The sequence below is a fragment of the Phyllostomus hastatus genome, unplaced genomic scaffold (assembly GCF_019186645.2).
Source record: "Phyllostomus hastatus isolate PE091 unplaced genomic scaffold, TTU_PhHast_1.1 phas_contig_80, whole genome shotgun sequence".
NCBI classification, from domain to species: domain Eukaryota; kingdom Metazoa; phylum Chordata; class Mammalia; order Chiroptera; family Phyllostomidae; genus Phyllostomus; species Phyllostomus hastatus.
In genome coordinates, this window is record NW_025333960.1 from 17,789,661 (window position 1) to 17,803,148 (window position 13,488).

General features: G+C 39.4%; 1 protein-coding gene across 1 annotated transcript in view; it reads right to left on the reverse strand.

The window, feature by feature from the left end:
* The window catches only part of USP14 (ubiquitin specific peptidase 14), a 54,925-nt gene that overhangs the window by 20,437 nt on the left and 21,000 nt on the right, over positions 1-13,488 (reverse strand). Inside the window, exon 6 of the mRNA XM_045850217.1 lies at positions 51-109. Coding sequence (XP_045706173.1) covers positions 51-109 — 59 coding nt within the window. The remainder of the gene's footprint in view (positions 1-50; positions 110-13,488) is intronic.

A 13,488-nucleotide genomic window follows, 5' to 3' on the forward strand; every position in this document is an offset into this window, starting at 1 on the left:
AGTGAATACTATGCTCTTTCTTGAGAAGTATGTATTTTTAAGATGCTCACCTGCAGTAATATACTGTGCCGAAGCCATTTCCCCTGAAGCTCTCAAGGCACCAGCATACCTAGGGACATTAAGACAGAATTAAATAACAGGATTCAGTTCCTGACACTCAAATGGGAAGAAACAAATTGAAAGGACTTATTATGATATCCTCAATTGCAAGTTTCTCAGAGTTGCTCCCACCTTTCTATTTTTGTCTCTTCTGGTCTTATTTCTCTAACCATAAGGGCAAAACAAAAAAGAAAAATTAAAAAAGAGAAAGAGAATGCTAAAATAAGGGGAAATTAAATAAATGAAGCCACTTTAAATTCGTTCCCCTTGCCTAACTCATCTATACCAAAAATTTTCTGAAGAGAGTGTAAAATAAAAGGTATAGATTAACTGGCCACTGATTACAAAAAAAATAAAATACAACTTCAAAAACATTAAGAAAAAAGGAATAAGATCAAAAATATTAAATGAAAATCATTCACCTACATTCAGCACTAACTCGTCACTTAAATTTCAAGTCAGTTTGCTCACCTATAAAATGAGGGTTTTCTATTAAATGATTTCTAAGTGTACTTTCAGCTTTACGATTCTCAGTTAATTTACAATAGTACAAAGGACTTGCCATCCAAAGGAAATATTCAAACCACAGTATTTACTAATATGTCTTATGACAAAAGATCAGAAATTATCATTCAGGTAATATTCCAACATTGGGGGCAGGAGAAAGACTGCTTATTCACTATGATCAAAACTATGCTTACATATTACACACCCACTACAATGAAAAATGGTGATAACCCCAGGATTGGCAAGAATGTGGAGCAATCAGAACTATTGATACAGTCAATACATGGATGAATCTCGAAAATTATTCTGAGTGAACTAGGCCAAGCCAAAAAAAACCAAAAGTACATTCTGTACAATTTTAGAACTCACAAAGCTATAGATCAACAGCATCTCAGGGATTTGGGCAGTGGGAGGGGATGAGGACTGACTGGAAAAGATTCAAGAAAACTTTCTGGGATGGTGGAAATGTTCTATAATTTGATTATAAAAAGGGTTACAGAGAATTCATATTTGTCAAAACTTATTACTCTGAACATTTAAGATACATGCATTTCACTATATGTAGACTATATTTCAATTTGAAAAACAAACAAAACTCTGTGCTTATGTTAGTAGAATGAAAAGTCACAGAAAAATATGAGAGAAGATGGCAGCCAAGTAGGTGGAAGATGAGTCCACTTGCTCTTGTTCCCAATTTGAATATTTGGCTGATATTCTGAAAAACTGATCATTCAACAGAATCTCAGCAGATTGGAAGCAAAGGAGTACAGAAGACCCTTCCCAACAGGTGGTTTAAGGAGATTTTATAGGTTGAAGGGGAAGTACCACGGGCATGGCCCCTGCAGCAGTGGAGATCCTGGTCAGAGACTGCAGTTCTGTGGCTCCCTCCCCTTCCAGGGCAGAGAACTCCCAGACCTGGGCCAGGAGTGACTTGGATACACTAAGTTGGGGAGATCCAGCCTACACACCCAAAGCTGCAGCAGCAAACACCAACCAGAAGAGTGCCAGAGAGACAGAGATTCTACATGCACCTTTGTCAGGTGGAGACAGGCTGCAGCCAGTTTAGACTGTGACAGACTTCTTTTTGGAGAGGTGGTGTGTGCAGAAAGCCAGACAGTGACTCAGTGCTGCAGTGGAAATGCCTGGAGAGACTTTTTGAAAAGAGAAAATGAGGTGTGCTGGGCAGGGAACCCCTGTGCAGCTGCCCTGCCAAGCAAGGGAAAAAGACCAAGGGTGTGGTTTACTCCCAATGAGTGCAGCTGGGCTGAGAAAGAAGAAAGGAGCACAGCGAGATTTCTCTGCTCCAGCCCGGCACAGCTAGCACGATGGAGGCTGCGCAGAGTGGAGAATTCAAGACAGAGTCTGTTACAAGGGCAACGGGCTAGGAACTGGGCAGGCAAGAGCACCTGAGATTATTTGCAGCCAGACAGAGCCCTGTTCCCCCAGGGTAGGGAGATCGAACCTCCAGGAAGGGAAGGATACACCCAGCCCCTACCTCCTGCAGGACTGCAAGCAGGAGAGGCTCAAGAACCCCCTACAGGGTGCACATCCACAAGAGAAAGACAGAAAGAGAAATCCTAAAGGGCCCATTTTGAACTTCTCTCAGGGAGACAAAATACACTGGTTCCTAGGGCTCTATTTCACTGAGCCCAGCAAAGCAAGGAGACCAGAAATCAATGCAGCAAGGGGGAATCAGGGCCCCCCCGCCAGCCTCCGCCCAGCCTCCACTCTCACACAGAGCTGCCCTCAGCACCAAGCAGTAAAGAGCAGACCCTCTTACACAGATTGGCCCCTCCCTTGAAACAGACAGCTATTTCAGCATAAACTATACATTATTGGAAATAAGCTAAGACAGACCAAGACAGGTGGTGCAGGGGCAGGAGGAACACGCCAACAACTTTCCCAAAAGACTGAACGGTGCTTCCCAGGAGAAACCCAGGGCCCCACTATCCCAATCGCAACAGAAGCCCCCTCTAGAGGCGGATGAAAGTGATACTGATGTTGCTGCCTGAAGTTGCACAACCCACCCTAAGACCTTGAGCTGACAAAAAAATCTGAGGCAGACCCAGAAAAAGAAGGCAGAAGGCAAACACCAAACTCTGCTACAGGGGTGTCAGCCTTTTGGCATCTCTGGGTCACGATGGAACAACAGTTGTCTTGGGCCACACATTAAATACATTATGACAAGTAATCATAAAACAAATCTCATAACATTTTAAGTAAATTTATGACTTTGTCTTAGGCCACGTTCATAGCCATCCTGGGCCGCGTAGGGTCTGCAGGTTGGACACCCTGCTGCTGAGATGAATTCCACCTTGTTCCTCTTCAGAATTTGTATTATTTTTTCCTTTCACAGAGCCTTTTAAGGCTTCTGTTTCCGTGTCAAGTGTATTCCAACTAATTCACTATTCTTTATTTATTTTTATTTAGATTTCTTTTATTTTTATTTAAAATCTCACACTCTACACTTCCCTTCTCTTACTCCATTTTGCCTTCTTCCTGTCCTTTCACATTTTTGTTGTAAATCTTATTTTCCCCACACTACACCTTGTTCCTATTCCTTACTCTTATTATTTCTCCTCCCCCTATTCTCTCAAAATCACTATTCCTTCCTTTAGTCAATTCTCATTCTTTTTCTCCTTCTTATAATTTTCTCATTTTCTTTCCACCTTTATAAATTGCGGCTTGTTTGGCATGGATACTATGGTTATTGCTGTTATTCTTCAACTGCATTCCTATTTATTCACTATTTTTTTATTTCAAATTTCATAGGTTACACTCTCCATCTTACTCCATTTTGCCTTCCCCTGCCCATGCTTATTTAAGTTTGGAATTTCATTTTTTTCCCTTTCTCAGCCTGGATTTTGTTCCTTACTCTCATTATTTCTCCTCCCTCTGTCCTCTCCAAATCATTTTTTCCTTACTGTAGACATCACATATTCTCTTTTTTCTTTTGTATAATATTCTTATTCTCCTTCCACCTTATTAATCTTTGCTTAGCTGTCACTATTATTGACCCTCTTAGTGTTTTTTTGCATTTTTGTTCTGTTTGGTTCACTACTTTCTAAACTTTATTTCAAACCTTACATTTTACTCTTCCCTTTTCTTACTCCATTTTGCCATCACCCTTCCCTGTTTTACTTACATTTTAAATGTTATTTTCTCCCTTTCTTTGCCTTGTTTCTGTTCCCTACTCATTCTCTTCCTTCTCCAAACACAGAATCATTCTTTTAGTCATCTCATATTCCCTTTTTCCTATAATATTCTTAATCTCTCTCCACCTTTATTAATCCTTGCTCAATTGCTATTGATACTGCCGATGTGGTAGGAGGTTATTTTTGCTAGCATGGGTTTGGTTGTTTGGGTAGTATTGCTTTGTTAACCAGCACCTGTGCAACAGCATACAAGACACTGCAGGGGTTGTGACTCCAAGTCAGCCTGCAGGAGAGGAGAACCCAACAACTAATGAGCCATCAATAACCAAAGCCCAAGTACAACAAGAGAGCCCATATAAAATGAATAAAGGGCAACCCTAGAGCATACAGCTCAGGAGATCAAAGAGACTGTACCACTGAGTCCCACAGAACTCCCACCACAGAAGTCCACCCCACCAAGACAGGCAGGCAAAGCAGAGCAACCTGAGACACAGAAATAAACAAAAAGAGTCACCTAAAATGAGAAGACAAACAACCCCCAAATGAAAGGAAAGGAAGAATCCTTAGAGAGGGTGCTAAATGAAATTGAGGTAAACAATCTAGCAGACATTGAGTTCAAAATAATGCTTATAAGGATGCTCAAGGAACTTAGTGAGAACTACGAAAAACTTTATGGGAGCTACAAGGAACTTCATGGGAACTACAGCAACATGAAAAAGGACATAGAAACTATGAATACAAACCAGGAAGAAATTAAGACTATAATATCTGATATAAAAAATACAACAGAAGGAATTAAAAGCAGGATGAATGAAACAGAGTACTGAACCAGCAAGCTGGAGGACAGGTAGAAAGAAGACCCAGTCACAGCAACAAAACAAAAAAAGACTAAAAAAGAACAAGGATAGATTAAGGGAGCTTCAGAACATGAAAGATAACAACATTCTCATCATAGAAATATCAGAAGAAAAGGCGCAAGAGATAGAAAACCTGTTTGAAATAATAATAGCAGAAAATTTCCCTAACTTGTTGAGGGAAAAAGTCATGCAAGTTGAGGAAGCACAGAGGGTCCTAATCAAGATGAACCCAAAGAGGCCTACTCCAAGACACACCATAATTAAAAAGGCAAATTTTAAAGATGAAGAGAATCTTTTTTTTTAAGATTTTATTTATTTATTTTTAGAGGGGGAAGGGAGGGAGAGAGATAGAGATAGAGATAGAGATAGAGAGACAGAGACAGAGACAGAGACATCAATGTGAGGTTGCTGGGGGTTATGGCCTGCAACCCAGGCATGTACCCTGGCTGGGAATCGCAGCCCGCACTCAATTCACTGAGCTACGCCAGCCAGGGCTGACAAAGAGAATCTTAAAAGCACCAAGGGAGAAACACCTAGTAACATACAAGGGAGCTCAGATAAGGCTGTCAGCTGATTTCTCAACAGAAACACACTACAAGCCAGAAGGACTGGCACAAAATATTCCAAATAATGAAAAGCATGATACAAAGAGCTACCCAGACAAAAAAAAGGCTAGAAGAGTGTATCTGCACCAAGCCAACACTGTAAGAGGTGCTAAAGGGACTGCTATAAAAAGAAGAAATGGGAGGAGGATGCAGAGGTATGGTAAAAATGACAACAAATAAACACCTATTCAATAATAACCTTACATAAATGGATTAAATGCTCCAGTCAAAAGACATAGGGTAGTTGAATGGATAAGAAAACATATACACTGTCTACAAGAGACCCACCTCAGAACAAAGACCTACACAGGTTGAAAGTGAAGGGATGGAAAAAATATTCCAAGCAAATGGACACACAAAAAAGCTGGAGTAGAAATACTTATATCAGACAAAACAGACTTCAAAACAAAAGCCATAAAAAGGGACAAAGAAAGTCACTACATAATTATTAAGGGAGTAATCCAATAGGACAATATAACCCTTGTAAACATATATGCATCCGCCCTGTCTGGTGTAACTCAGTGGATTGAGCCTGGGCCTGTGAACAAAGGGTTGCTGGTTTGATTCCCAGTCAGGGATGCAGGCCAGATCCCCACTAGGGGATGCTCATGAGAAGCAACCACACACTGATGCTTCTCTCCTTCTCTTTCTCCTTCCCTTCCTCTCTCTCTGAAAGTAAATAAAAACAAAATTTAAAAAAACTTACACACATCCAACATAGGAGCACCTAAATAAATAAAGAATCTTGAAGATCTTCAGAAAGATATTATCAACAACATAGTCATTGTAGGGGATTTTAACATCCCACTGTCAACAATGAATAGATCCTCCAAAAGAAGAATCAACAAGAATATAATGGCACTGAACGATATTCTAGATCAAATGGACTTAACTGATATAATACAACTTTTCATCCCAACAGAGGAAATTATACATTCTTTTCAAATGCACATGAAACATTTTCAAAGATAGACCACATAGTAAAACACCAAAAAAGCTTCAAAAAATTCAGTGAATTGAAATAATATCAAGCATCTGCTAAGATCACAATGGATTAAAACTAGAAACCAACCTCAAGTAAAAATCTCAAAAACATTCAAATACATGGAAACTCAAAAACACGTTATTAAATAATGAATGGGTCAACAATGAGATCAAGAAAGAAATCAAAAAGTATCTGGAAATCAATGAAAATGAACACACAACAACCCAAAACCTATGGGACACAGCAAAGGCAGTACTGAGGGGAAAGTTCATAGCACTACAGGCCTATCTAAAGAGGAGAGAAAAATCTCAAATAAACAACCTAACCTACATCTGTAAAAACTGGAGGAACAACAACAAAGTCCACAGCAAGTAGAAGGAAGGAAATAATCAAGACCACAGCAGAATTAAACAATATAGAGACTAAAAGAACAATTAAAATGATCAATTCCAGGAGCTGATTCTTTGAAAAGATAAACAAAATTGACAAACTTAAACCACACTCATCAAGAAAAAAAAGAGAGGACCCAAGTAAATAAAATCAGAAACAAAAGGGGAGAAGTTACAACCAATACCACAGAAATACAAAGAATTCTAAAAAATTACTACAAACAACTAAATGTCAACAAATCGGACAACCTGGGCAAAATGAACAAGTTTGTAGAAACATACAATCTTCCAAAACTGAATAAAAAAAAGCAGAAAGCCTGAATAGACCAATAACAATTAGTGAAATCAAAGCAGCAATCAAAAAACTCCCAGCACACAAAAGCCCTGGACCAGATGACTTCATAGGTGAATTTTACCAAACATTTAAGGAAGACTAACTCCTATCCTTCTCAAACTACTTCAAAAAATTCAAGAAGAGGGAAGACTCCCAAACTCCTTTTATGAGGCCAGTATTACCCTAATTCCAAAACCAGGTAAAGACACAACAAAGTAAGAAAACTTCAGGCCAATATCGCTGATGAACATAGATGCTAAAATTCTCAACAAAATATTGGCAATCTGGATTTAGCAATATACTAAAAAGATCATACACCATGACCAAGTCAGATTTATCCCAGGAATGCAGGGATGGTAAAATATTCACAAATCAATAAATGTAATATACCACATAAACAAAATGAAGGACAAAAACCATAAGACCATACCAATAGATGCTGAACAAGCATTTGATAAAATCCAGTACCCATTTACAATAAAAACACTCAGCAAAGTGGGAGTAGAGGGATCATACCTCAACATAGTAAAAGCCATATGCAAGAAACCTTAGCCAACATTATACTCAACAAGTAAAAACTAAATGTTTTCCCCTTAAGATCAGGAACAAGACAAGGGTGTCTGCTTTTACCACTCTTATTCAACATAGTACTGGAAGTCCTAGCCACAGCAATCAGACAAGAAAAAGAAAGAAAAGACATCCACCAAAAAGCTACTCCACCTAATAAGTGAATTTGGCAAAAAAGTGGGATACAGTCAATATTCAAAATTGATGGCATTTTTGTAAACCAGAAATGAAAAATCAGAAAGAGAAACTAAGGGGAAAAACCCATTAACTACAGCAACAAGAAAAATAAAGCACTTAGGAATAAATTTAACCAAGGAGGTAAAAGCTCAGTACGTGGAAAACTACAGAACACTGAAGAAAGAAAATAAGGATATAAATTGAAGCATATACCGTGGGAAGAATTAACATCATCAAAATGCCCATACTACCCAAAGCAATCTATAGATTCAACGCAATTCCTTTTAAAATAACAACAGCATATTTCATAAATCTAGAACAAGTATTTCAAAAATTTATATGAAACCAAAAAGGACCCCAAATAGTCTCAGCAATCTTCAGAAAGAATAACAAAATAGGAGGGATCACAATACCTGATATCAAACTAAACTATATAGCTACTATAATCAAAACAGTCTGGTACTGGCCTAAGAACAGGCACATAGATCAGTGGGACAGAATAGAGAGCTCAGACATAAACCCATGTCTCTACAGTCAATATTTGACAAACAGGGCAGGAGCACAAAATGGGGCAAAAATAGCCTCTTTAGTAAATGGTGTTCGGAGTTGAAGTGGTACATGCCAAAATAAAAAAAAAGAATAAAAAAAGAAACTAGACCACCAACTTACACCATACATCACAAAAAACTCAAAATGAATAAAAGACAAATATATATCGTAACACCACAAAAGTCCTAGACCTAGAAGAAAACACAGGCAGGAAAATATTTGCTGATATATCTCCTAAGGCAGGGGTGTCAAACTCACTTTCAACATGGGCCACATTAGCCTCGTGGCTGCCTTCAGAGGGCCAAATGTAATTTTAGGGCTGTATAAATGTAATTACTCAACAGTTAAGGGAGAGCTCAGCGCTGCTGCCTGGTATAAACAAGGTCCCAGGCTGCATAAAACAAGGTAGAGAGCCAGATTCGGCCTCCGGGCCTTGTATTTGCCACCTATGTCCTAGGGCAAGGGAAATAAAGGAAAAAAAAATGGGACTACATTAAATTAAAGTGCTTCTGCATGGCTAAAGAAACCATCATCAAAATGAAAAGGGAACCAACCACATAGAACATATTTGCTAATGAAACATCGGACAAAGGTTTAATCTCCAAAATATATAAAGAATTCATAAGACTCAATGCCAGGAAGACAAACAATTCAATTGAAAAATGGACAAAGGATCTGAATAGACACTTCTCCAAGGAGGACATACAGATGGCCCATGGACATATGAAAGGACACTCAGCATCACTAGCCATCAGAGAGATGCAAATTAAAAGCACAATGAGATATCACCTTACACCTGTTGGAATGGCCATCGTTATTAATAAATCACCAAAGAGCAAGTGCTGGCAAGGATGCAGAGAAAAGGGAACCCTAGTGCACTGTTGGTGGAAATGCAGACTGATACAGCCACTGTGTAAACAGTATGGAATTTCCTCAAAAAACTAAAAATGGAATGGCTTTTTAACCTAGCAATTCCACAGCTGGGAATATACCCTAAGAATCCCAAATCACCAATTCAAAAGAACTTATGCACCCCTATGTTCATAGTGGTGCTATATACAATAGCCAAGTGCTGGAAACAGGCTAAGTGCCCATCAGTAAATAAATAGTTCAAAAAACTGTGGTACATTTACACAATAGAATACTATGCAACTGGACGAAGGAAGGAACTCCTACCTTTTGTGACTGCACAGATGGAACTAGAGAACATTATGCTAAGTGAAATAAGCCAGGTGGGGAAAAACAAATACCATATGATCTCACCTATAAGAGGAACCTAATGAAAACAAATAAAGCAATGAACAAAATGGAACCACAGGCATGGAAACATGGAACAAGCTCAGTGACCAAAGGTGAAGGGAGGGGGGATAATGGTGGAAAGGAGAAGGGACTAGTCAAAGAACATGTATGAATGATTCACGGACATGGACAACAGTGTAAGGAGTTGATTGTAGGAACAGGGAAGTAGGAAGGGCAGAGGGCAAAGGGGAAAAAAACTGGGATATGTGTAATGGAATAACAGTTAAAAAATGGTAAGCCTGGGCTGGAGTGGCTCAGTGGAATAAGCACCGGACTGCAAAGCAAAGGGTCACCAATTTAATTCCCAATCAGGGCGCAAGCCTGAACTGCAGGCCAGGTCCCCAGTGGGGGGTGCATGAGGGGTAACCACACACTGATATTCTCTCCCTTTCTTTCTCCCTCCCTTCCCCTCTGTCTAAAAATAAATAAATAAAATCTTTTTTAAAAAATAAAAAAAAAACTGATAAATTAGACTTCATGGAAAAAACTTTAAAAATAAAATGGTAAAAAAGTCACAGAAAATGTTAAATTACATTCAACTGGAGACTTGTTTTCCTTTTTTTCATTTACTTAGATCTGTGGAAACTACCGCAACTAAAATCTTTTTAATTTTCAATGCACAATAATTCATAATGATGTCTAAATTATATGTGGTCTGGCCAGAAAAAGTCCAGCCACTCCACTATTAATTTAACAAAAACAGTTTGTATGACATCAATGCAACCTGGCAGCCAAAGAGAGTGGACTGGAATATGCATGCATGAACAATGACAACTTCACTGTACTAGTCAGTAGGGGTGGTAGATGCCATTGAGTATGCGTACTGTGTGTCCACTGCATTCAAAATGAGTGGGCGAGTAGGGCAACGAATCTGCATCAAATTTTGCATTTAGCTTGAACATTCCTCTGCAGAAAATCACTGGATTCAGAAGGCCATGGCTATGGGCAACTGGTGATTGGCAGCTTCATCACGACAATGTGCCCACTCACCCATCACATCTTATGTAGAGTTTTTTGTGCCCTACAGGCTAGATTTAGTGCCCTGTGACTTACGATTTTCCCAAAGCTAAAATCGCCTTGGAAAGGAAAGAGATTTCAGACTGTTGATGAGATTCAGGAAAATACGATGGGGCAACTGATGGTGATTGAGAGAACTGTGTGAGGTTCCAAGGTGCCTAGTTTGAAGGAAACTGAAGCAGCATTGTCCTGTGTACAATGTTTCTTTTTTTTTTCTTATTACATAGCTGGACACCTTCTGGACAGACCTCATATATGTTCATTTAAAAAAAAGACTGCCACCTGGCTGGCATAGCTCAGTGGATTGAGCACAGGCTGCGAACCAAAGTGTCGCAGGTTCGATTCCCAATCAGGTTACATGCCTGGGTTGCAGGCCACAGCCCCCAGCAACCGCACACTGATGTTTCTCTCTCTCTCTCTCTTTCTCCTTCCCTTACCTCTCTAAAAATAAATAAATAAAATCTTAAAAAAAATTAAAAAAAGATTGCCATAATAGTTTCCCTATCAGGCATTATAACAACTTTTTCAAAGGCACTACTGAAGTTAAAATGAAGCACTAATAGATCAGATATATTCCAGAACATCACATGACAACATAACTGCTATTGTTACTGAATTTTGCTTCTAATTATATGGTAACATGTGTAACTACTTCTACATTTATGGCAAAAAGCTACATTAATGAATTATCAAACTTCTTTTCAGTAAATGAGAATAGAAAAATCACAGGTAATTTAATACTATCCCCTAAAAACTCTCAATATTACAAGAAAACATATACTTCCTAATTAAGATAAAACTATCCAATAGCCAAATAATATTAAGAATGACCTTTACAAAGAAAAACTGTTAAAAAGTGAAAGAGGGCCCTGGTTGTGCGGCTCAGTTGGTTGGAGCATCATCCCATGAACAAAAAGTTGGGGGTTCAATCCCCAGTCAGGACACATACCTAAGCTACAGGTTCGAACACCAGTTTGGCCATACAGCGGACAATCGATCAATGTTACTGTCTCTTTCCTTCTCTTTCCCTCCCTCTCTCTCTAAAAGCAATTTTTTAAAAAAGGGACTTTGGGCCAAGATGGAGGCATAGGCAGACACACTGTGCCTCCTCACACAACCAAAAGAAGGACAACAACAATTAAAAAAAAACAACTAGAACTGATAGAAAACTGAACTGTATGAAAATATGACAACCAAGAAGTTAAAGAAGACACATTCATCTAGACTAGAAGAGGGGTGGAGTCAGGTAGCCAGGGACAGACAGGGCTCAAGGCAAGGCAGCAGCTGGTGCACCGGATGGTCCCACATTTGCCTGCAGATAAACCAAGTGAAACAAAGGAGGAACAGGACAACTGTACAACCCAGGGTCCCAGCACGGGGAAATAAAGCCTCAAATCACTGACTGAAAATAGTGTGGGGATAGAGGTGGCAGTGGGAGAAACTCCCAGCCTCACAGGAAAGTCCATTAGACAGACCCACAGGGTCCTGGAACGTATATAAACCCACCCACATGGGAATCAGCACCAGAAGGGCCCAATTTGCTTATGGGAAGTGGGGGAAGTGACTGAACTACGGCAGAGAGTAAAGCAAGTATCATTGTTCCCTCTCGGACCCCGTCCCCCCCACAAACAGTGTCACAACCCAGGGACATGGGTTACTTCCCCTGGGTGAATACCTAACGTTCCGTCCCTCACTACAAAACAGGCGAGTCAAGACAAAAAGAAAGTGGCCCAAATGAAAGAACAGATCAAAGCGCCAGAAAAAATACAACTAAGTGACAAAGAGGTAGCCAACGTATCAGATGCACAGTTCAAAACACTGATAATCAGGATGCTCACAGAATTGGTTGACTTTGGTCGCAAATTAGATGAAAAAAAGAAGGCTACCCTAAGTGAAATAAAGGAAAATATACAGGGAATCAATTGTGATGGGAAGAAAATTGGGACTCAAATCTACGGTACGGACCAGAAGGAAGAAAGAAACAACCAAACAGAAAAGAATGAAGAAACAAGAATTCAAAAAAACGAGGAGTGGCTTAGGAACCTCCAGGACATCTTTAAACCTTCCAACAACCAAATCATAAGGGTACCAGAAGGGGAAGAGGAAGAACAAGTGGAAAAGTTATGTGAACAAATAATAGAGGAGAACTTTGCTAATCTGGCAAAGGAAATAGACTTCAAGGAAGTCCAGTAAGTTCAGAGAGTCCCAAAGAAGTTGGACCCAAGGAAGAACACACCAAGGCACATCATCATAATTACATTACCCAAGATTAAAATGAAGGAGAGAATCCTAGAAGCAGCAAGAGATAAGGAGAAAGTTACCTACAAAGGAATTCCCATCAGACTGTCAGCTGATTTCTCAAAAGAGACCTTACAGGCAAGAAGGGGCTGGAAAGAAGTATTTCAAGCCATGAAAGGCAAGGACCTACACTTAAGATTGCTCTATCCAGCAAAGCTTTCATTTAGAATGGAAGGGCAGAGAAAATGCTTCTCAGATAAGGTCAAGTTAAAGGAGTACATCATCACCAAGCCCTTATTATATGAAATATTAAAGGGATTTATCTAAGTAAAAGAAGATAAAAAACATGTACAGTAAAATGACAGCAAACTCAAAATTATTAACAACCACACCTAAAACAAAAACCAAAACAAACTAAGCAAACAACTAGAACAGGAACAGAACCACAGAAATGGAGATCACATGGAGGGTTATCAACAGGGAAGTGAGAGGGAGAGAGGGGGGAAAAGGTACAGAGAATAAGTAGCATAGATGGTAGGTAGAAAATGGACAGGGGGAGGTTAAGCATAGTATAGAAAAAGTAGAAGCCAAAGAACTTATATGTAGGACCCATGGACATGAACTAAAGGGGGGGAATGTGGGTGGGAGGGGGTGTGCATGGTGGAAAGGAATGAAGGGGGGAAAATGGGACAATTGTAATAGCAAAATCA